This window comes from Aquila chrysaetos, chromosome 7 (genome assembly GCF_900496995.4).
Source record: "Aquila chrysaetos chrysaetos chromosome 7, bAquChr1.4, whole genome shotgun sequence".
NCBI classification, from domain to species: domain Eukaryota; kingdom Metazoa; phylum Chordata; class Aves; order Accipitriformes; family Accipitridae; genus Aquila; species Aquila chrysaetos.
In genome coordinates this window covers 22812851-22835704 of record NC_044010.1, presented here as the reverse complement: position 1 = coordinate 22835704, position 22854 = coordinate 22812851, and the positions used below count along the sequence as shown (strand labels likewise).

Here is a 22854-nt window from a genome sequence, read left to right as displayed (position 1 = left end):
TTTGGTCATAATTCACAGAAGATAATATTATTGGTGATGGGATACATATGCTGCAAGGAAAGAAGATAGAGGAAACAACATGCCAGGTGAAAGAACTACTCTTTTTTTTAGAATCTAAAATTTAATTCAATAAAATGCATATTTCTTGCTTCCACTCAGTATTTCCCTAGCCTAACCTTCATACTTAGTATGCCTGTGTGTTTTACAAGTTGAGTTTAAAAGACGACTCTGGTGACTACCTAAGTTGCGCTCCATTTTCATTATGCATATGGGTTTTAATACTTAGAAAACTTTTTCTTTCCCTGAGTGAATACATTTCCATTATATTAATGGTCTGGAATTGTGTCTAGGAAAATCTATATTAAATGTTTGGATCAGTCTTGCGTGATCCATATTGGCATATGTATCCTAATGCTTTCTGAAATTCTATAAACATATACCATATCTCCTCTTCATAATACTACATCAGTTAGCCGACTAGCATGAGCGATTAAGGAATTCTGACCCTTGGGTTTGCATAATAATAATAATAATAACATAAAAGTAGGTAAGAACCCATCAGTGGTGAGCAGCAGAGAGGTGAGGAGAAAGACTTGTAGCTCTGGAATTAGAATGACTGGCATTTGGTTTTTATCTCACTTCCAGTCCAATGTTTGCCCTGATACTATGTTATTTAAAGGGCCAGTTCATGTCTGTTGCAAATCAGCTTAGCTCTGCTGATTTCACATGACATAACAGTTTACCCTGTTTGGGAATCTGACTAAAAGTTTATAACACACACCTACATGTGCGCGTGTGTCTAAATGAGGAATTAATACAATAAATTATTTAAAAGCTGAAAATCTGGTAAATTTTCCTTTACAGAAGGTGAGCATTAAACTTTATAAAAAGCTCCAAGCTGAGTTTCCTCTGCTGTTTCTATACAATGTCAGGAGTCCTTTTGGACGTTTAAGTTAAAAGCAAGAAAAAACTATACAGGCATCACTCTGAAAACTTCTGAGATAAGACAGAGAGCTGTGCAGACCCAGACTTTAGGCAGTGCTCAGCTCCAGTGTAGGGCAGAGATGCGGTCTGGCTTGAAAAGAAGAGTCAAATGATCTGTGTATCAGGGGACAGATGACTGTATTGGAAACTGGTGCCTTGAAAACCAGTATGTTCCAGTTTTCTCCTGCTTTCTCTCAGGGTTTTATCTGTCTCTGTACTGTTAGTTTGTTCCCATGATTACCTCCTCTTCCCGCTGCCAAAAAGTAAGTGAGAAGGAAGAAAAGGAGAAAAGACCTCTTTTCACTTCTGCATCTCTCATTCTCTTTCTCTATTCTCTTCCTCTCGCCTTCTAAGTATTATGAAGACAGGTTATGCTTTGATTTCCCACAGCAGTTCTTCCCTCAGTGTGAGGGATCTCTGGCTCTGTCCCTATCCTGCCATGGCAGCCTCTGGGCTGATTCCTGCTTAACGTCCTGGAGGCCATTCCCCAGATGTGATAGAATAGGGAGGGAAAAGGGGAAGAAGAAATAACAGGGAAGAAAGCCAATGTTTGCTTTATGTATAAGTTTCCTTAAAAACCCTTAAAGCATCTCCCCATGAACACTTTATCCCATTTTAAAAGCAAAGTTCTATTTTTGACTTCTCTAATTTTTTGAAGATGCTAACGAGCTGTAGAGACTTGGATACCTCCAAGCTTTGGTACCAATTTAAGACCTATTGAACTTGCTTTTTAAAATTTCATTTTTTATTACATTATTTTGAGTTTTAGTGATTATTACCTCTGGCCTTCATTATCATCAAGATAACATTGATATAATGCCCTTTTAAGCTTCCAGAATAGTCTGATTATGTCTGTTTTCATTTGCTGTACTGTATTATGCACACAAATAAGGAAATGCTGAGAGAAGAGCATTATGGGGAAGCTCTCACACTTTTTCTGCAAAATCAGCACAAATGAGTGTCCTTATGAAGGCCCTGTATGCTGATGCACACAGCACGGGGAACAAACAGGAAGAATTAGAGGTTTGCATGCAGTTGCAAGGCTGTGATTTCATTAGGATCACAGAAATGCAGTGGGATAGCTCACAAAACTGGAGTGTAAACTGCCATGGATGTCACTCCTATCTTCAAGAGGGCCAGAAAGAAGATCCAGGGAACTACAGGCCAGTCAGTCTTACCTCGATCCCTAGGAAAGTGATGGAGCAAATCCTCCTGGAAACTACTGCCAAACATATGAAGGACAAGAAGGTGATTGGGGTAGTCAGCATGAATTTATGAAATGGAAATCATGCCTGACCAGCCTAAGGGCCTTCTACAATGAAATGAGTAGCTTGGTGGAAGAGGAGAAAACAGTGAATGTTGTTTATCTTGACATTACTAGGGCTTTCAACACTGTCCCCATAACATCCTCATGAACAAACTAATGCAATAGGGACTAGAAAAACGGACAGTGAGCTGGGTTGAAAACAGATTGAACTGCTGCGCTCAAATAATGTGATTAAACACTCAAAGTCCCACTGGCGACCAGTCCCTAGTGGTCTACCCCAGGGGTTGATCCTGGGTCCAGTACTGTTTATCATCTTCCTGGATGATGGGACAGAGTGCACCTTCAGCAAATTTGCAGTCAGTGCAAAAATGAGAGGAGTGGCTGATGCACCAGAGAGTTGTGCTTGCCCGTCTGAAGGCCTTCAACAGACTGAAGATACGGCTAAACAGGAACCTCATGAAGTTCAATAAAAGGAAGTGCAAAGTCCTGAACCTGGGGAGGAACAAACCCTTCCACCAATGCAGGCTAGGGACCAACTGGCTGGAAAGCAGCTTTGCAGAAAAGGTCCTGGGGGTCCTGGTGGACACCAGGTTGACCATGAGCAAGCAATGTGCCCTTGGAGCAAAGAAGGCCAACAACCTCTTAGGCTGCATTAAGCAGAGCATTGCCAACAGGTTGAGGGAGGTGATCCTTCCCCTCTGCTCAGCAGTGGCAAGCTGGCCTACCACATATGGGTGCTGGGTCCAGTTTTAGTCTCTCCAGTACGAGACAAACAAGGAAAATACTGGAATAAATCCAATGAAGGGCCATCAAGATCATTAAGGGACTGGAGCATGTCATACGAGAAGAGGCTGAGAGAGCTGGGAGTGTTCAGCCTGGAGCAAAAAAGGCTCAGGGAGATCTGATACATGTGTACAAACACCTGATGGGGTGAGTAAAGAAGACAGAGTCAGACTCTTCTCAGTGGTGCCCAGTGACAGGACAAGAGGCAACAGGCACAAACTGAAATGCAGGAAATTTCATTTAACTTAAAGAAAGCACTTTTCTACGGTGAGGAGAAGTCAAATACTGGAAGAGGCTTCCCAGAGAGGCTTTGTAAAGTCCATCTTTGGAGTTACTTAAAAGCTGTCAGGACACAGACCTATGCAACTTGCTCTGGTGACCTGCTCTGAGCAGGGAGTTAGACCAGGCAATCCCCAGAGGTGCATTCCTGCCTCAGCTGGTCTGTGTGAGTCTGTGATTCTATGAGACATGGAAGAGCCAAATTTACAAGCAAGAGTAAATAGAACAGATGAACATATTAGGTTTTTCTCACTCTCACTCAAAACAAAAAAAAAAAAAAAAAAAAAAGAAAAAAGAAAGCAAATAAGTTCCCTGAGTGCTTCACAAAAACTAATCCCTCTCCATTTCCTAAATAGATGCTCAATTCATTCCATTCATTCTATAAGTGCTGGAAAATGGGGGCTTGGAACAGAAGTACAGGTTGAGAGACACAGCATAAGCAACACTGTAATAGTTGTACCTTACCATAAAAAATAGCTTTACATTCTGCATTTATTTTTCATACTTTTGTTCTTGTTTGTTCATGTCTAGCAGGGCTCCCTTGATGGCTCAAACCCTTTGTAGCATATTGGGAAGGACATAAAAAATGAAGTAATACAGTCTTTGGTCTAATACATTTTCAAAAATGTTTCATGGCTCATTTCTCACGTAAATTCTTAGGTTGCATTCAGCCTTCAAAGTGTCATTCATATTCATGAAGAAAAAAGGCTAGTGTTCATTACTTTCACTGATAAGCTATAAGCACTGTCAGGCTTGCCCACTAGGGACTGCATCAGTGCCCCAGGGAAAGTGTAGTCTCATGGCATTCCTATCATGAGGACATTGTGACCAAGAAATGGATTATGGGCAGATGATGAAAGTGTATATAGTCTTGTCTTTGCTTCATTCTGCAGATCCTCCCATTTTCTCTGCATTGTTAATCCAATTCAGACTCACACCCTTGGGGCTCAACATCCCAGGCAAAATGAGGCGAACTGAACAAGACCCTTTTTAGAAATGCGTCAGTGACACTTGCTCCTCAGCTGGGGGGTTGCTGCCGAGGAAAGTCTTCTGTGGCTTTCCTTGCTCATTGAGAAAGGAGACCCAAGATCTAGGACAAGACCCAAGCATCCCATGATATAATGCATGGCTCTGCTGCTGTACCACATACACCGTGATGTCTCCGAGATGGTACTGAGTCCCAGATAACTAAGGAAATTAGAACAGCTCAATATCAAACTGATTTCAACAGGTATCAGCTGGTGTATGTCAACCATTGCTTTTATATGCACACAGTACTGGGTTGAAAGACTGCTGAGCTCTCGATCTGTATTCAGTGACGCAATACTAAGAATGTTTATTCATCTTATTTATGTTGGCTTTCCTAATTTTACTTTTCTTACCATCTAGGTGATAAACTATGAGCAGTGGATTCCGCCACGAGTTCACAATACAAGTGTGGCTGGTAACAGAGAAATGGTGAGTTGCCATGAAAATTGTTCATTTTTTTTTCATCAGCAGCTAGCAGCCTGGAAGAACATGCTGTTTTAGTAGGATTTCCTTTGCTGTATGTTGCTTCCCCAAAAGTTGAAAGATCTTTATCCATATCCATGTTATTAATCATGATATCTCTTTCTCTTTTAAAGAATACCTTATTATTGCTCTGTTATTAATCATGATATTTCTTTATCTTTTATAGAACACCTTATGATTGCTCTGTGATTCCCAGGAGAAAATCTGCCTATAATTGTAGCCTGCTTAGTTTGACTCTGCAGTCATTTTTGAGTAGTTGGAGTACCAGACTAAAATAATGGGAATATCTAAAGGTCAGATATGTATGGGCAGGAGCACACAAAAGAAGTTTGTACAGTGCTTGTCTATACATTGCTTGACCATGGCTTTACTGACATTTTTTAACATAAAATTTATCCAAATTCATTGCATTTTACAGAACTAACTCTTTGTATAAATAGAGCAGAAAGTTCTCTATCATCATGTACTATTTTAATATTCAGTATGTGCAGTAAGGGTATTACTGAAACTTTCCAAAAAGTTCTATGGTACAATAATGATAGCACCATTGACACAGTAAACGTATAGTAATTTTCGTCTTCTCACTATTACACTGTACTCTGAATTTAAGTGCATAGGTAATCATGAATAAATCATTGCAGTTCTTTGGGAAAGGCAAGCCAGTTGAGGAAAAATCACAGAGATTAGACTCTGCCATGACTAAATTCTTTATGCTGAGAAGTGACATGCTGTGCAAGTACTTTTATTGAAATTAATGCAGTTATACCCAGGAAAGAGAGTGCTCAACAGGACTGAGATTGCTGGAATCTGACCAACAGTGTTTTACACTTAGCCTCCAAATTGCTTTATTTCTGTCACCAGGTTAATCCTCATAACATCTCAGTGAGCAAAGATTTCTAAGGTGTTTAGAATATCTTAGGTTAAACTGGAAACAGTTTATCAGACACCATTTAGGTCTTTTTTTCTGTAATACATTTTTATAAGTGCATTTTTAAAATGTGTATTTTTTGTCCATAAGTATTCATACACACTTCATGCAAATTATTTGCAGCTAAAGGGCAGCCTGTGATTTATTTTTTTACACAATTCATTTTTATTTGTGGTGTGACATGATTTTTCATGACTAAAACCCGATAAGCAGGTTATATAGCAGAAATAAAGAATGTTCTTCATGAGGGAATTCTTTCCTTATAGAGAACTTTGCTTATAGATTGGGCAAAACACAAGCACAGCTATAATATTCAAGTGAGCAAATGCTCTGACCGTAGAAAATGGCGGGGGGGACACGCAATTTAAAAGTCTTTAAATGTGTTTTAAATGAACAGCTTTTTATGAGTGGAGACTTACTCCTCTGTGCACTGATCTTCAATATTCCCCATAGTTCCCTTTGGAACATCCTTCCCCTTCCACAGAGAAGGAAGGTACTGGAAACTAGCATACTCCAAATTAGTATACGTCACTGGTCCAACCAGTAGCTGAAACCAGAGCATAACATTTAATGGGTTTTTCTCACTTTTACACATGCTTTCACTAAGCTGTGGCTGAGGGTTGCCAGGACAATACAACAAAACTGTGAGACCAGGATGGTCAGTTCACCTGATTGTCTAGTTTCTATATCAAAGGAAGTTTTACCTCTGTTTGGACAGGCAGCTAAACTTCTGGCTTTGAATGCTTAAGTAAATCAAAACAAAATACTGTACATTTAAAAGCTGTCCCATCACTAGCTGATACTGCATGAGCTTTTTCTCCATAAAAGGGGCTTACGGTATTTATTATTTAAGCACTTAGGACATTTCACTAACAATAGACTCTACGAAATGAGTGCTTTAAGGTAAAGAGGATTAGAGTTTGCCATTAATAAAATTATCTGAATAATTATCTTCCATGTATCTTGATGTCTCCATGATGGAAATCCCAGATCATAACTCAAAGTCATCATGTTGCTTTTGTGTCATTACTTATAAGTGAACAAATGATTATTACTACAAGAAATCTTACATCAGAGAAATATTAGCATTTTACACCCACTGTGATTTATTTTGCAAAGCCATCTCACAATGAGAGGCTGAAAAATGACACCTCAGTTTCTCTCTTTAGCTAAGCTAAAACTGCAGTCCTACTATCTAGAATTTGGAAGAGGGGAGAGGGGGCTTGAAATACAAATCAGAACATGAGTAATCTAAGGATGCTTGGATTTGGCCCACAGTGGATGATGAATACTCAGATACAAGCTGTAAAAGGTCTCTAAGTTGACTAGAGCTTTAAGGTGAATTGGCTGAGACCTTATCCTCCAGTGAAGATGCTCAAGAAGACCTAAAGAGTTTTAAACTCAAAAATGCTAGGTTTTATTAGTCTACAAAATAAAATAATTAATTATTCAAATGGCAGACACTGGAAGCACCTAGGTTTTGTCTATATTAGTGACTAGCACAGAGTAATATGTGAGTATCAGCACAGTGGAACAGTTGGTGCTGATGAACTGATGTCCACACTACATGCATTATGGGAGATCTACCTGTGTTCAAATCCTCTCTGTTGGACATTCAATAGTAGCTGGAGTTCATCAGTTGAACTTCTGGAAAGTATCCTTCATCTTAGTTTCATCTGCAATAAATTCAGTTTGTGGCACTTTGAGACCAAAACGCTGCTTACTGGGATAGCTGTGAACTTCAAATCTAATTCACTGATCAAAACTAAAATACTAATGTAGCCACAACTTACAAAAGACACTGAACACATGAAAAGGTGTTTACGTTCAACTCTCTGGCTTCCGCTATGTTCCTGTTGTTGAATCCCAGTTCCCAGGAGAGTCTGCAGACTTCAAGGAATGTAACATGCTGCTGAGAAAAAGGGAGTCTAAACTCAAGTGCTATCCACCATGGGAACTTCTGCATTACTCACTGTGTTTAGCAAGAGGAGGACTCCTAAGGTCCTATCCTTAAGCAAAGAAGTTAGCATAGCTCCATTAGCATGAGTGGAATCGTACTAATTTATATCAGCCATGAAGGAAGCCATTAAAGGTGTATCTAGAGATAGACTACTAATAATAAGGTTTTACATAGCTAGGAATATTTCATCAGAACAGTGCCTGAAAGAATAAAACAGTTTCAGATTTTTTTGTGTGTAACTTTACACACGTGGGTATATGTTTATTTCACTAAGTCATGCTTGGTTCAAGACAATTTCTAATATTCTGTTAGTCCATTGGTCTTACATGAAGAGGATATAGCAGATTCTGTAGGCTATTAAATCCCCATGCCAATTTACAGCTGGACCAAGACAAACTGGTGGTACAAATCATTTGGTACAAACCCATTCAAGGTTTGAAATCGTATGCCTGAATATACAGGGGAACATCTCATCTATTTTCACTTAACTTTCACTAACTCTCTGCTTCAACTTATTATAATTTCAACACAATTGTCTATTGAGACAAAACTAACTAAATGCACATAAAAATGTCCCTTGCCTGAGCAGAGAAATCTTGGACTTCTATTTCTGCTTACAGAAACTCATGTCTTCATAGAAAAATATCCGAACCTTTAGCACTTGACGCACAGCCATCTTTATAAGCAGTTACCTGTCAAGTGAACGGTGGTCTTTTTTTAAATCTGAAATCAACATACACCCTGTTTCTTATCATTGCTACAGGGGTTGGATATACCTTGTAATATGTGAATGGTAGGGCTTCAGACGTGCTTCATGCTAAGACTTTGCAAAAAGCCTTTAACCCCAATGAAAGATGAGGAGTTCAGAATCTCTTGAGACCCATCCCTAAGCAACCCTCCCACTATACATTAGACTGTGCTGGCAAACTCCATGATTACTTTGTCTCAAAGGATTATTGTCATGGTTTAACCCCAGCCAGCAACTAAGCACCACGCAGCCGCTCACTCAGTTCCCCCCACACCCAGTGGGATGGGGGAGAAAATCGGGAAAAGAAGTTAAACTCGTGTGTTGAGATGAGAACGGTTTAATAGAACAGAAAAGAAGAAACTAATAATGATAACGATAACAATAATAAAATGACAACAGCAATAATAAAAGGATTGGAATGTACAAATGATGCGCAGTGCAATTGCTCACCACCTGCCGATCGACACCCAGTTAGTCCCCGAGCGGTGATCCCCCTGGCCCCACTCTCCCCAGTTCCTATACTGGATGTGACGTCCCATGGTATGGAATACCCTGTTGGCCAGTTTGGGTCAGCTGCCCTGGCTGTGTCCTGTGCCAACCTCTTCTGCCCCTCCAGCCTTCTTGCTGGCTGGGCATGAGAAGCTGAAAAATCCTTGACTTTAGACTAAACACTATGTAGCAACAACTGAAAACATCAGTGTGTTAACATTCTTCTCATACCTAACTCAAAAACATAGCACTGTACCAGCTACTTGGAAGACAGTTAACTCTCTCCCAGCTGAAACCAGAACAATTATGCATATGAGGAAGCAGAAAGGATCTATGATGTGTGACCTAATTGTTGGGGACAGTGCAATAAAGTTCTCTGCATTTCTACCTTCTGATATATCAGCGCTAGTACTTAATCCCTTGTAATATCACCAAAGATGCATTGCCACAATAGGCCAAATTCGTTATCAGTGTAAAGAGCTGAACATCCATAGAAGCCAGACAGCATTGTTCCAAAAAGTAGCCATCAGTGAATTAAGGATTTACTAATTTCTAATATAATTACTTCTTTTGGTTTCTAATGAAAAGCAGATATCCTATCTGAAACACAGCATATGACTATGGAAGAGAGGTTATTTTTGTCAGAGTATGAAACTTCTCTCTGAAGCTCACAGAGAAGTTCAGAGTCAGATGGGAAGAGCACTCAAGTGTTTCTGGACTGATTTGCAAGATAGCAGCTGGTTTAACATAAGTGAAAGCATGTGAGATGGCTGCATGTTCACAAAGTTCCTGCTCAAGGAGCCTGTAGTACCCAAACCTTCTCCAGTAGGACGTTGTTGGAATGTACAATAACAGATTTGAATTGTCATTTACATTATTGTCATTTAATCTAGGAAAGGAAATATTGCCTTGAATAAAGGAAGACATCAGTATTTCGAAACACACTCACATACACATTTAAATGCAGTAGCTCACTACATCTGGGATTTCTGTGCACACCTAAAATGATTCTGGTTAATGTGGTGGATGCATATATTAAAATGTTTTCTGGAACTAACCTGGAATTAAGTAATACTGGGGTATTAAAGAAAAGTAATATGTAAACAGCAATATGAACACTGACCTAAGTTTGATGCCTCTTGTGGCTTGCGTTTTTCCTTTTTGTATGTATTTGTCCCAAGCAAGGAAGTGCCTAACTTTTAAAGCATTGTGTAGATGATTAATTATTTGAATCTGAGACTTTCTCATTCTCAAAACAAGCACCATGTTACCCTTAGTTTTTATTCGTAGGGTTTGAATACTTTTAACATCTTTGGGTTTTTGCCAGGGTGCAGAACCAGATGATAAAGTGGAGTCCATGGGAACATTAAAACGATTGCAGAAATTGGTCCGAACCAAAAAAACAAGTACACAAAGCTTGGAGGATGTCAAACATGTTTTGCTCCCCCTCAGTAAGTAAAGCATCATATCAGCATTCTTTCCAACATTTGGCAAATGACACTGGATTGAACATAACTGTAAACAATCCTATCCTGGTCTGTCATTCACCACCCACGATTTTCAAACCCCAACTGAGTTGTTACTGTGATACCACTTTAGTGCTGACTTCCTCATAGTGTGAAAACCTGTTTCCTGTCACACTAGCTTGAGTTTTGTAACAGTATATCTTGCAAGCGGGGATTTTAGCTAAATAGAATTGTATAACAGTGGGGCCTTTGTGCAGGGGATAATTTGGTTTTAGAGTAGTTCCTAGATTTGTATCACATTTCAGATCAGAGAGGCAAAACTCACAAATGCAAAGATAACTTTCAGTGTTAATCCATGAGTCAGTAGCAGCTGGGAGCGCAAGAAGGACTGCGCTATGATAAGCAAGTCAGCCTCTCATCATACCTGATAGCCTAGGGCTATAAATGCAAGAATTCTAAACTGATACTGAGCTCAGGTTATTTTCTGGAGTCTCCTATAGACCACTGATCTGACTGTGCAGAAGTTCTTCATCTGAACTTGTTTTGCCAACATTAATTTAACAGTGCATGCATTTGTTGTACAATGCATTTGTGTATATGGTTATTTTTAAACCAATACTAGCAAAATAAGTTTAAACTTTCCGAGGAACTACTGCTCCAGCGAAATCATTGCTTGCGCTGAAGTACATGAGGAAATTGAGATTTCAGCAACTAGTTTGTAACTACAACATACATACTAGGAGGGGTTGAGAGAGGAATTATCCAGAAAAGCTTTCCAAACTTTTCCAGTATTTAAGCTGAAGTCATGCTTTCTGTAACTATGCAGAAATACGCCATTCAGTTAGCAAATTTTCATGTTCAGTGCAGAACCAGTACAATTTTCCAGGCTTTTGTGGGAACAAATGGAGAATAAATCTTGCTTTTGGCTCAGATGTCTGACCCAGTACAAGATCCTTTCCATCTCCCTAATTATCATTGTTATTTGTTTTTTATGGAGTCCTGGGCTTTTTCATTACATAGAATGCAACAGACAGCATTTAAGAAAAAAAGTGTGCTATTTTCTTTATGAATTGCAACATATTATACCAGAAGTATTTGCATTTTTAAAGATACATTAGAAGATGCTTATCTCTCTGAAGAGGATGAAGAAGCACTAACTTCTTGCATGAAACTGACAAAACCTCAGGAAAAGAAGACCTGGAAAGACAACGTGAGGAGAAAAGAAGAGACTGAGACTAGGGCAGATTTTATTTCTGCATCTCTTGGCCGCTCATACACTTCCAGACTTAATAACTTAGGAACTATTTCAATCCATTCGGAAACCGAATTTCACTTGTGGAGAGACTGGAAGCCTTTTCCTGATAACCAGCTCTGTCCTTGTGACTTCTTGATTTCAAAAATAGAAGAATGGGAAAACTGTACTTGCTCTTCTCATCAGCCACATCTCACATACTCCCTAACTGATATGGATCTACAGTACTCCTGGGTAAGTGGAAGTGGTTTCTTTTCTGCTGATATGCATAAAAATTGGAAACTTTTTGCTCTGATTCAGCATGAAAGAGATGCTATCATCTTCCATGTGGTTATGAAATGCAATAAACCAAATTTAGATTTCAGGTAAATGGATGTGAATGCATTGTTCAGGCTAACACCAGGGGTTCATATAGCTCTAGGTAGTTCAGTTTTAACCATGCAGACATCAGCAGCATTGAGATGGAAGGCTTTAGGCTATTCTGTTTCTCATCAAACACACTGGTTTTTTCATCTGTACATTAAATACTCATCCTTCCAGGCTTATAAAACTTTCTGGAAGTCTGGGATAAGTGAGTAAGGGACAATGAAGCCAGTGGGCTTGGATCAGGCCCCTAGAGGTCACTGCAATACTAGTAAACGTCATTTATTATTATTATTTATTATTATTATTATTTAGTTATTTAGACAAATGTCAGAGGTTGAAGAGGTATTGGTGTTTCTGCCTTCTTGGATCGGCTCAGCTGGTGGAACCTATGTCTGCAATTACCTTTGTGGTAGCAAGAAATTTTTAGGGCCAGATACAAAGGAGCAGAGTTTAATCTTGATCTGAAATTATCTTTCTGGATAGCTACCTGGAGGAGGCTTTTCTATTTTAATTGCTGGCTTTTTTTAAAGGGCTGTTTAAAACTTGAAAAACAAAACCAAGAAAAACTTTAGTTGGTGAGATATAAAAAATATGGACACTGCGATGAGGCTTTTCTCCCTCTCCTCACTGGGCACAGCAGGTCTTCTGGCACTCCACATAGTGGTAAGCACATGGAGGGTGACTGGTTGACTGAAATATATCAGGGAAGTAGTAAAGAGTAGCCTCTTTTCCCTTTATGCCCGTTCCCTCTACAGTGCTCCAGGGACAGAGCTGCTTCTCACTGTGCAATAAGGCCAGCTCCCAGGAAAGTGCATCTGAACCATCTATACCTGCTGAAACCTGCCAGCTGAGTGTTCACATGGAGACCTGAACAACCATAACCTTAGATCAGAGAGTGTCCTGCTGAAAAGAGCATTTTCTGCAACGTGTGCTCATATATCATTAGGAAAGGTCCACACACATAGATGTGTGGGTCAATATAGCAACCATACTTCTGAATACATGGAGGTAGTCATTCAGTTTCTTTTCAATGACACAGTAGCTGACATAACAACAGGCAGTACCTGAAACATGGGATTTATCTAGCTGAATGTAGCTTAGAAGATTTTCCTGGGATCTGACATAGAAAACAGAAAGGCTAAAGCTTTGATTGATGGAACTGTAATTAGAAGAGAGAGAAAGCAAACTACTCCTAAAAAAGGCTGAGAAAGGTACAGAAGTGAAACCCCAGACATCCTCAGCACTGCAAACTCCTAGGGAGAGCCCCTGGAGGCAGACCTTCGGGGCAGAGCGTTGGCAGAAATAGGCTGGGAGCTGTGAACAAAGACTGTGCTCTGCCGGGTGAGTCCTCCTGTCTGCCAGTAAATAGGACTCTGTAGAAACCGAATTGTGTCAGGGATGCTAGGCTCCATCATATGCCTGCTCCTAATGAAAGCAACTTTCAGCATCCCAAGCTAAGGCTGAAGTCCCAGGGCAAAATAGTAATAATAGATGTGTCGGTCAGATTTATGAGAGCATAAGTGTCAATTCAAATCATTTTATTTCATTTTGTCACAAACAGGCTGTTAAGGTTCTCTACCCTGGTGAGATTTGTCCTACCCATGTTACTATTAACTGCCAGCAAGAGGTTTAGTGCTTTTTTTTTCTGCATTATTGTTTATTTTGCCATCTGCTTTCCTGATGGGTGCCCTGACTTTAATGTATCTCTGTGGGCTTAGTGTCTTTAGATTTAGATTACAGGCAATGGCAAGACATCTCATTCTTTGCATTTGCATTCTGCCAACTGGCTCAATTGAATATTATAAAGACTGGATTTTCAGTTTTGCTTTTTAAGAATCAAAAAAGCCGACACTGGTGGTTTTGCTATGATGGGATCAGACACTGGGGATGACGCAGATTTTCTTTCTGATGTTGATTTACTTATAAACCAATATATTCCGTAATACTCTTTTTGGTTCTGTGAGTAAAGTATCATTTCATTTTCTTGGCTTGGCTACTACTCTATTGTCTTTGCTGCAGCATGATGTGGAGGAGATAGCCTGAGATGTACTGCTGAAATGCTAGTTGGTATGCCCTGAATTGAGGCAGACAGGCAAAACTGGTAGAGGCAAGACTAAGATTCAAGACTCTGCTATTCCATCAGCAAACTGTGGCTGATCTTGTTTAGGCAACAGACAAATATCTAGGTTGGACACATATTATCGAGACTCATCTCAGCAACATACACAAAGCTGATTGAGCCTAGCCTGAATTAAAGCTTGAATTACAGATAGTAAATTAAGTAGTGCTCTCCGGTAATCACGAGGAAAAAGACCTGGATCTCTTCATGATAGATTGCTGTTCAGGGAGACAAAATATGAGCGATCCTAATTCCCTTCCTCCAGTTTCTTCCTTTGACACCTTTCTTCCTCCTCAGCACTTTACATGGCCTCCCTTGTGGTGTTTCATATTGGCATTGTTTGTTTCACCTAAAACAATAAAAAGGCTGGCAGAGATCATCCAAGCTGGTCACCTAAACAAGAACTGTGAGCACACACTGCAAATGTTACATCAGTCTTCAGCTAGAACAGGCTCACCAAACTCCTCCAGCTACTCTTCCTTCAGCCTCCCGCAGTTAAGCGCACAATAAACACCTGTGTTAGCTGACTGCCTCCGGCACAGGGACATTGGAGACAACTCAAATCTCATCCATCCTGCCCACCTTCATGTATTATGAAAACATTTTAGAAATCTGTATTTCTGTCCTTTAATTAAATACAGAACTGTGTGCTGTGTTACCATTTTATAGCTACGGTGCCACCGTTAGCAACTTTGTGCAAAATGAACTTAGACATAGGTATTTTTTTTTCTGCATTGTTCGGCTGTTTACAATATAATTAGTGGCTGGTCAAAATTTTGCTAGGGGCAACACAGAGCATTGCTTTTTTTGGTGTGTCAAGATTGCCATGTGAAATTATTGTTACTGATATTCTTCCTAAGAAGATGTAATTTGCAGATAGTTCTTCCTTAGAAAGTAAAGAATATATTTAAGAAAATACTGAATACTTCAGCAAAAAAAGAAAAAAAAATGCCTGGATAAAAAAAACTACTATGCTGCATATTTTCATATTACCACAAATTATATTGGGCATAGAAATTGTAATGTTATGAATCAGCTGAAAGTCAGGCGGAGGATGGAAGAAAAGATTGTCCAGACACCACTTTAACAACCACTTGACCTTAATGTGAAAGGTTATTGGTTTTTATACTTCTTTTTATTCCTCAAGCTTAGCCCTGCAGAAAACAGTTCAGCTGTCTGTTTCAGACTTTTTTCTTTTTTTTTTAAATTGTGGTTACTAGAAGCTTCCCTTCTGTTATTCCTATGCTAAGATCTTCACTACCCTAACAAAGTAGTATACTTGGCAGTGCCATGTCCATATGACTTTTATACAAGCCATTTCTGCCTTCTATTGCTTTTTCTCAATCTGTGCAATTTCATAAGACTTTTGCAACCTCATGTAAGGCATGGAAAATCTAGAGTCAGAAGTTTGGAAAGTACAGGAGCTTGATGGGCTTGACTGGCCCTGAAACAAGCACAGAGTGGAGCACATAGTGGGGTCACAACTGAGGGGTTCTCTTCACAAAAGGGTTCCTAGACTGTCTTGGACAGCCTGAGACAGAGAGAGAAAAGCTGAGTCCCTTTCTCCCTCAATACTTTAACATGCTACTTCACTGGCTGACCCATCCACTCTCCCAATAACTGTGCAATATGGAAGCTGTGTTTATAGGATGACACAGGCATCCTTACAGGAAAGGGAGAGAAGACAACATCTCCTGTTGGAGACAAATCAGCAGAGAGCTACTGGAAGCGCGTTTCTCTTCCTGCAGTATCTTAGAAGCACGGTTAGGTTTAACAGAAGAAGGATTTAGTCATTAATATCATAAGAATATGTATCTGTTGCAACCTGTGTTTGGTATTCAGTGAGAATGAAAAGACGAGGGTCATTTCCCAAGACTAGAGAAGACCTGGGGTTTTGGTGAGGAGAAAATAAAAAACCTAAGGGTGCTGCAGAGCAAGATACCTTTTCTTTCCCATTTTCAGCTTAAGAGGAGAGTAGAAAGATTCAAAGGATTGGTTTCTATCTGATATGAATGCATTACATTGTGGTGGGATGAAAAATAAGTTTGGGGAAACTGCAAGTGACTTTATGCCAAAGCCTGTGTTCATACTCTCTATATTCCTCTCAGGAATGTGTTATGGTCTTATCATGGTTATGTTAGCCCTGCTATTACGGTCATGGTTCTCTGTCATTTCAGTGACTTTGTGACTTTTTGCTTTCCTCCTGGTCTGGCTTGCTTTCTTGCCAGACAAACTATTTCTCAGCATCTCCCTTTGACCCTTCGTAAACATGTCTAGTTTGATGCTCATTTGTTTCTTGAAGAAACACTCTGCTTCTCAGCTCTATTTTGGGGCATTTTCTTGTCCTAACTTTTCCTGACATATTCTCCTTAATAGGTTCTGGTTCCTGCTTGCCCCATAATGGCCTTGCTTCCTTGCTTGCTGTGATTGCTCTTATCCTGCACTCTGTACTGCCTCAGCTGCTCGTGATCATCTCGGTTCTCAAAGACGTGCTGTATACTGCCTTGAGGTTTACACAGGTTACTAGATCTCTTGTGATATCAGTGACTGATCATTGTTCTCTAGGTTAGTGGAGCAGGGAGGAAGAGTATGGACAGCCAGTAATGAACAAACACAACAGAGTGCTCTTCTCTAGCAAAATGTGCTTCAGACCTGAAGACTACATTTGACCATTTGCAGAGTCCAGAAAATGGCTGTGGGAAGATTTCTACTTCATTTCAGCCGGCAGTTTCTCCTGCACACTTGAATGCTGTGGACTTTAATGGACTTTCTGGCTGCTCAATTTTCTTAAGCAATTTGACTGTTTTCTCCATTTTTTTTCTTTCTTGACCTAATGTCTTTCTGTTGAGAGACACCTGAACGTGCCTTAGAAGAGCTTTCTCAATTACATTTTGAATCCTCATTTGGCACAAATATAGCACTGTCATGGTTTAACCCCAGCCAGCAACTAAGCACCACGCAGCCGCTCACTCATTCCCCCCCCACCCAGTGGGATGGGGGAGAAAATCGGGAAAAGAAGGAAAACTCGTGGGTTGAGATGAGAACGGTTTAATAGGACAGAAAAGAAGAAACTAATAATGATAACGATAACACTAATAAAATGACAACAGCAATAATAAAGAGATTGGAATGTACAAATGATGCGCAGTGCAATTGCTCATCACCTGCCGACCAGCACCCAGATAGTCCCCGAGCGGCGATTCCCCGCCCCCACTTCCCAGTTGCTATACTGGATGTGACGTCCCATGGTATGGAATACCCTGTTGGCCAGTTTGGGTCAGCTGCCCTGGCTGTGTCCTGTGCCAACTTCTTGTGCCCCTCCAGCCTTCTCGCTGGCTGGGCTTGAGAAGCTGAAAAATCCTTGACTTTAGTCTAAACACTACTTAGCAACAACTGAAAACATCAGCGTTATCAACTTTTTTCGCATACTGAACTCAAAACATAGCACCGTACCAGCTACTAGGAAGACAGTTAACTCTATCCCAGCTGAAACCAGGACAAGCACTAAAAAGAATGCCTGGAAATCCCCATATTGCTTTTCTGAGACACCAATTTTCAACTGCTCTGGTCACTCTAGCTGCTTCAGTGTCAGTAATAAGTGGTCCTTTTAAAAGCTGTAGGTCTTGCTTGTTCCTATTTCAGTGACAAGGTAGGAAGCCAGATCCTCACCAAGTATAAATCTGTTTTCTACTGATGTTAGGAAGTCCTGCTCAGCTGTACCCAAGCTGAGGACCAAAGTCTTTGCCCAGGGAAGAGATGAAGAGCAGCTGAAAGGGTGGCAGTAAACAAAGCAGTCAAGACCATGATTGATGGGTGTTCAGGTGATAATCTGTGGCTGAGACATGAAAACAGGATTTGTTTTCTAAGACATAAAACTGTCCCCAGCTGCTTTTCTTTCATCTTATCATATCTTCATTTACAAGCCCCCCGACAGTTTTCCTGTTGCTTTTTATAACATTCTAGCTAATTTCACCTTTTACCCTGCTCTCCCCATCAGGCCAGCAGCTCAGCCCTTCACCCTGTGTACTCAGCACCTCTCTTGCAGGGTAAAGAGATAGCTAACCCCCCAACTCCATGCCCCCAGATTGCCGAGTCTTCGAAGATACATAAACTGATAGACAAAAAGGAACAGTGCTACAGCTGAATCTAGCACATGGTTAAATTCAAAAGCACTCACTATTTCCCAGTTCAAACCCTGTCCCAGAAGCTTGTGTAAGCTTATTTTGAATTTTAAGCCTTGTGAAGGTGTGGTGATTGAGAAATGTTTATGCATGTTTGTTGTAGTCAAATGCTGGTGAAATTTGAATAGCTTTGATTTTAAAACTGGGGAAAAGTCAAGATCCATGTCTGAATTTTCAGTGTTTGCTTTTCCTGGAAATACCAAGCAAAATATGGACTCAGCCAAAAAGATACAAATGCTAGTGAACTTAAGAGTATTCATTTTCTTCATGCTTCAGTGTCTGTAGAGTCTTACTTTGTCTCCTGTCACAGGGAGCTTTATTTAAGAAACTATTACATCAGGAAGTTGGTAAATATCGTATGGCTTGCTTCAGTTAAATACAAAAAGTGAGACAAAATCACCTCTTAAAGCGCAAGGCTTCATCTCTCAAGCTTTGTGCTTGGAAGAGAGGAGCCTAGGAGGGTGTCCAGCCTCACTGTAGCTGCACCATTGCACTGTGCTGAGAGCAAATATCTGTCACTGCCACTCTGAATCCTGCAATGATTTTTGCTACTACCTGCATAGTAGTGTGAAAAATTTAGAAATTTAGTGTCTTCATCTGTGCTGACTTTGACCATGCAGTCTCAAAGCAGGTTTTAAAAAATATGAAAAATCTGATGCTGCTGCTCTTCACTATGGTAACTCTTGTCCTATTTTATATTTTTAATACCTTACTAGAATTTTCATAGCTATATAGGGAATTATGTCACACTTTCCATTAATCTTAGAGGTACATATACCTAACTCTACTAAAAAGCTTAACAGTTCCAAACTTTTCCCTCCAAACATTGCTGGACTGTTCTGTAAAGTTGGATTGCTAGTACTTGCTAGTATATATAAGGCAGAATGATAATTAAGTGAATTTATTTGCAGTATGTCCTGGTTAAGATATTTTTAAATATCTTAAAGATATTTTTAAATACCACAACATCCTTAATATGGTTACAGATAACTAGAGACGAACATTTCAATTCATCTCAGCAGATTTCATGTGTTTGCTTTTAACATAGCTGTTAGGCACTGCAGAGCTACAGCTAGAGAAAGAAATGAAAGGTTATTTCGGATTACTGTCATGAATGTAGTATGAAGGGGAATATAATTGCTGAAAGTGCCGGGAAAATTATGCATTTCATATACTTATTCTTTGTAAATGGCATATGAATTCTTAATAAAAAAAAGTAATGCTACCTGCTTCATGAAACATGATTAAGAGTCAAAATATAATTAAACTAACTGCAGTTGTTGATAACAAACTGTCTGATGAAAGGATGACTTCCTGTTAGCATCCTTTAGAATTGCCAGAATAATGCACTTTTGCATACTGAAAGAAATAGATTGTATTGAGGCTAAGGCTTCAGTAAGGAAGCCACAATCTAAGATGACCTAAGGATCCTTACCACCCTTAAGTTACAAGAATACATAGGTGGTAGGTAGCAGTGCATACAACAATGCCTCGTCTTCTTCCCTAGATAATTCAAATGACTTTTCTTTTAGTGAACATTAATTTTCTGGAAGTTCTGAGCTGGCTCAGGAGCTGATTATGTTTGCTTGCTTGTTTTGTGAGTGTAGATTGAGCCAGTTATTCTCTTCCATAAGTCATTTTTGTATGCTTTAAAGTGTTCCTGTAAAGCCTATTTGTGAAATAAGCCTTTCATAAATCAGAAGAAATTAGTTCTGTTTTCATCTCCCTCACACAGAAATGTAGGAAAAGTCACGGGATATCAATGCTCAGCAATGGCATAAATGGAAGAGTGAGGATTTTCAGTGCCAGAAAGGCATTAAGATTTCCAGGGCTGCCGCATTATTATAATGAATGTGTTTCAAAGCCCAGTAAAATAAGTACTTCTGTCATGACATTCTCCAAAAGCAGGGTATGTCTTGCATAATTTCAAACTAGTTTTTAGAAACTGAAAATTTAATTTGAATACTGGGTTTTCATCCCACTTTGAAAAAATAATTGTGGGTAAAATGAACAAGAATAGGGCCTGAAAAATAAGATTGGAAGTGAAACAATGGACACACAGCAGACACACCTCTAATTCTGCTATTTAAATACTTCCAGGTATATGCACAGATCATTAGATAACAAAGACCAGGGCTTTTCAGAAAGAACTGGACAATGATTTGTATCTGAGTATTCTCTTTTATTTTCAAAGGAATTCACCTATGGTAACGAAATTTCTGGACTGACTTTCTGTAGACATTTAATTGATTGAAGAATTTCACCTTCCCTAATACATAAGCAAAGCAAACTGGAAACTTGAACATAACATAATTCTTGCTGGAAGTGTTTACACTCCAATCCATTTGAAGAAATCTGGCTGAATATTTTTTGTGAAAGGACCAAATGAATTAGGTTAAATCACATGAAACTTCTCATTGACTTCTGCCTACAACTTACGTTTGATAGCATACTACAAGAAATGACGACAAACAGCGCGTGGGAAGTGGGAAAATCGAGTTCAGATAGTTTAAGATCATGAGACAGAAACTTTTACAGATATTTTGAGGGTTTCTATATTTAGTTCTGGATTGTGTAGGTGGTTTAATACCTAGATTTCCTTCCTCACAGATCATCCTTGCTTCCACATAACTCCCCTAAAAATTAATCAGCGTGGCAGTACAGCAATACATGTTATGACAGGGGACTAGTGTGTTAGCTGCCGTGCTAGCTCACAAGACAGTTCTTCTTCTCAGATAAATACAGATGGCAGCTCACATTCTACAGCAAGATGTGTACAGGTGGAAAAGGGCAAAATCAGTTAATTCTGGTGACCATTTTAAGATAGGCAGGATATTATTCAGATTTTTCAGCCTGAAAGCCTTGAAGTCAAACTCCCCAAACTTAGCTTGCAGCTGCATTCCCTCAAATTTTCTGCACATCTGACCACAGGGTCAAAACCTGAGGATTATGTGCAGTCAATGATCAACTGCAAAGTGAATAAGTTTTAACATAATTTCTTAACATTTCACTGAACTATAATAACAAAAGAAATCCTTATTCCAGTTCTTCATAGCAGCATAGCTTCCTTAACTCTGTGAATCACGATCCAGTGATTAAGCATGTAGATAATGCAGATTCAATTCCCTGCACTTCTACAGACCTCTTGTGTGATATTAGACAAATCACTTAACTTGTCTGCCTCAGGCTTCATTTGCAAAATAGGGATAGTATGTGATTTTACACATCAGACAATTGTTGCATGAGCAAGAATACACATACCAGCTTGTGCACCAAAAGGGCAGGAGTTCAAACAGTTTATTTGCAGGCTCTGACACATCCGTTCGGATTCATCCTTTGCACTGAGACAGACATTCAGTAGAGAAAAAGTGGTAAATATTGAAGTTGCATCATTAAGACTGCATCACAAAACATACATGCATGGGGGTAAGATTCAGGTATCACAGATAACATTAATTCTGCCTTCCCTTGGCTTTAAAACTTTGTTTTCTTAATGTAATGAGTTTCTGTGTGTGGTACATGAGGGTGCTATTTTTTTAGGGGTTTAGGTATTATTATTTAGGTTTATAGGGGTGTTTGAACCCAAAGATGTTTCAAAGATTTTTGTGAACTTGCATCTCCCAAACAAGAGGAGCATAATATTAACATTTCTCTTCACCAGTTTGTACATATATTAAAAAAATTACTTGCTGTAAACTATCAGGCCTTTATCTAGCTTTCAGAGTTTTGCTGCTCCTGGAGTGAGACTCCTCTCCAGTTTGCTGTCTGTAGCTCAGTAGAACTTTTAGCAGATCATGGATGGAGCCATTGGAGGGAAAAGTTTTGTTGCCTTTTCATCAGCCTCTGCTTTCTGTGGCAGCAGCAAGGTGAAGGAGACAGAAAACACACAGGATAACACATGTGAAAGAAGTAAAAACTATCAGATAAGTGAGAGTACGAGGTAAAAAATATTTCTCTAGAGAAGTGGTATGCAAGGTGTGAATCAAAAGCTCATATACTTTGTGGGGAAGTGAGAGGGGAAGGACTTTGATAATACGATGAAAAAAGATCAAGATTGGTGGAGGGAATCCAGAAGAAAAGCGGGGTATTTGTGAAGAGGCAAAGCATCCATCTCTCTTTCCACAGATCACAGTTTCAGAGACAGCCTCCCCTTTCCATTCCCTTCTCTCCCCAAAGACAAGTTGCTGACATGTAAGTAATTACTTTATACCTACTGAGTACCATGACTGTCCCTGTGAGTGCTTTTAGTCCACAGCCTGAGGTGAAGTATGTTACCTTAAATCCTTAATGAAATAAATTTATGTGACTGTGCTTCACTTCATCTTGTTGATGGACTAAGAGCAAGTTCCTACCCCGTTAGTGAGGCTCAGCTGACCTGGGGCAACTTACTCAGTTGTGACCGTTCAATTCAGCCACAGCCCAAAGCGTCCCATGAATCTCCAAGTAAGGCAAGCAGGGCACTAACAGTGACCAGCACAGGGTGCAGCAATCGCCTGGCCAGTCCTCCTCAGCGAGGAACT

The 22854-nt window shown here is 39.7% G+C and overlaps 1 protein-coding gene across 6 annotated transcripts in view; it reads left to right on the top strand.

Annotated features, from left to right (window-relative positions):
- Positions 1-22854, top strand: part of LOC115343861 (SAM domain-containing protein SAMSN-1-like) — a 96710-nt gene that overhangs the window by 30443 nt on the left and 43413 nt on the right. For 4 of the 6 annotated variants that reach the window (XM_030020401.1, XM_030020406.2, XM_030020405.2 and 1 more), the window contains 4 exons: positions 19-86; positions 4703-4771; positions 10278-10401; positions 11526-11902. In XM_030020401.1, coding sequence (XP_029876261.1) covers positions 19-86; positions 4703-4771; positions 10278-10401; positions 11526-11902 — 638 coding nt within the window. Of the gene's footprint in view, positions 1-18; positions 87-4702; positions 4772-5901; positions 6408-10277; positions 10402-11525; positions 11903-22854 lie in introns of those variants that run through there. The other 2 variants (XM_030020403.2, XM_030020409.2) reach the window with 2 other exon arrangements.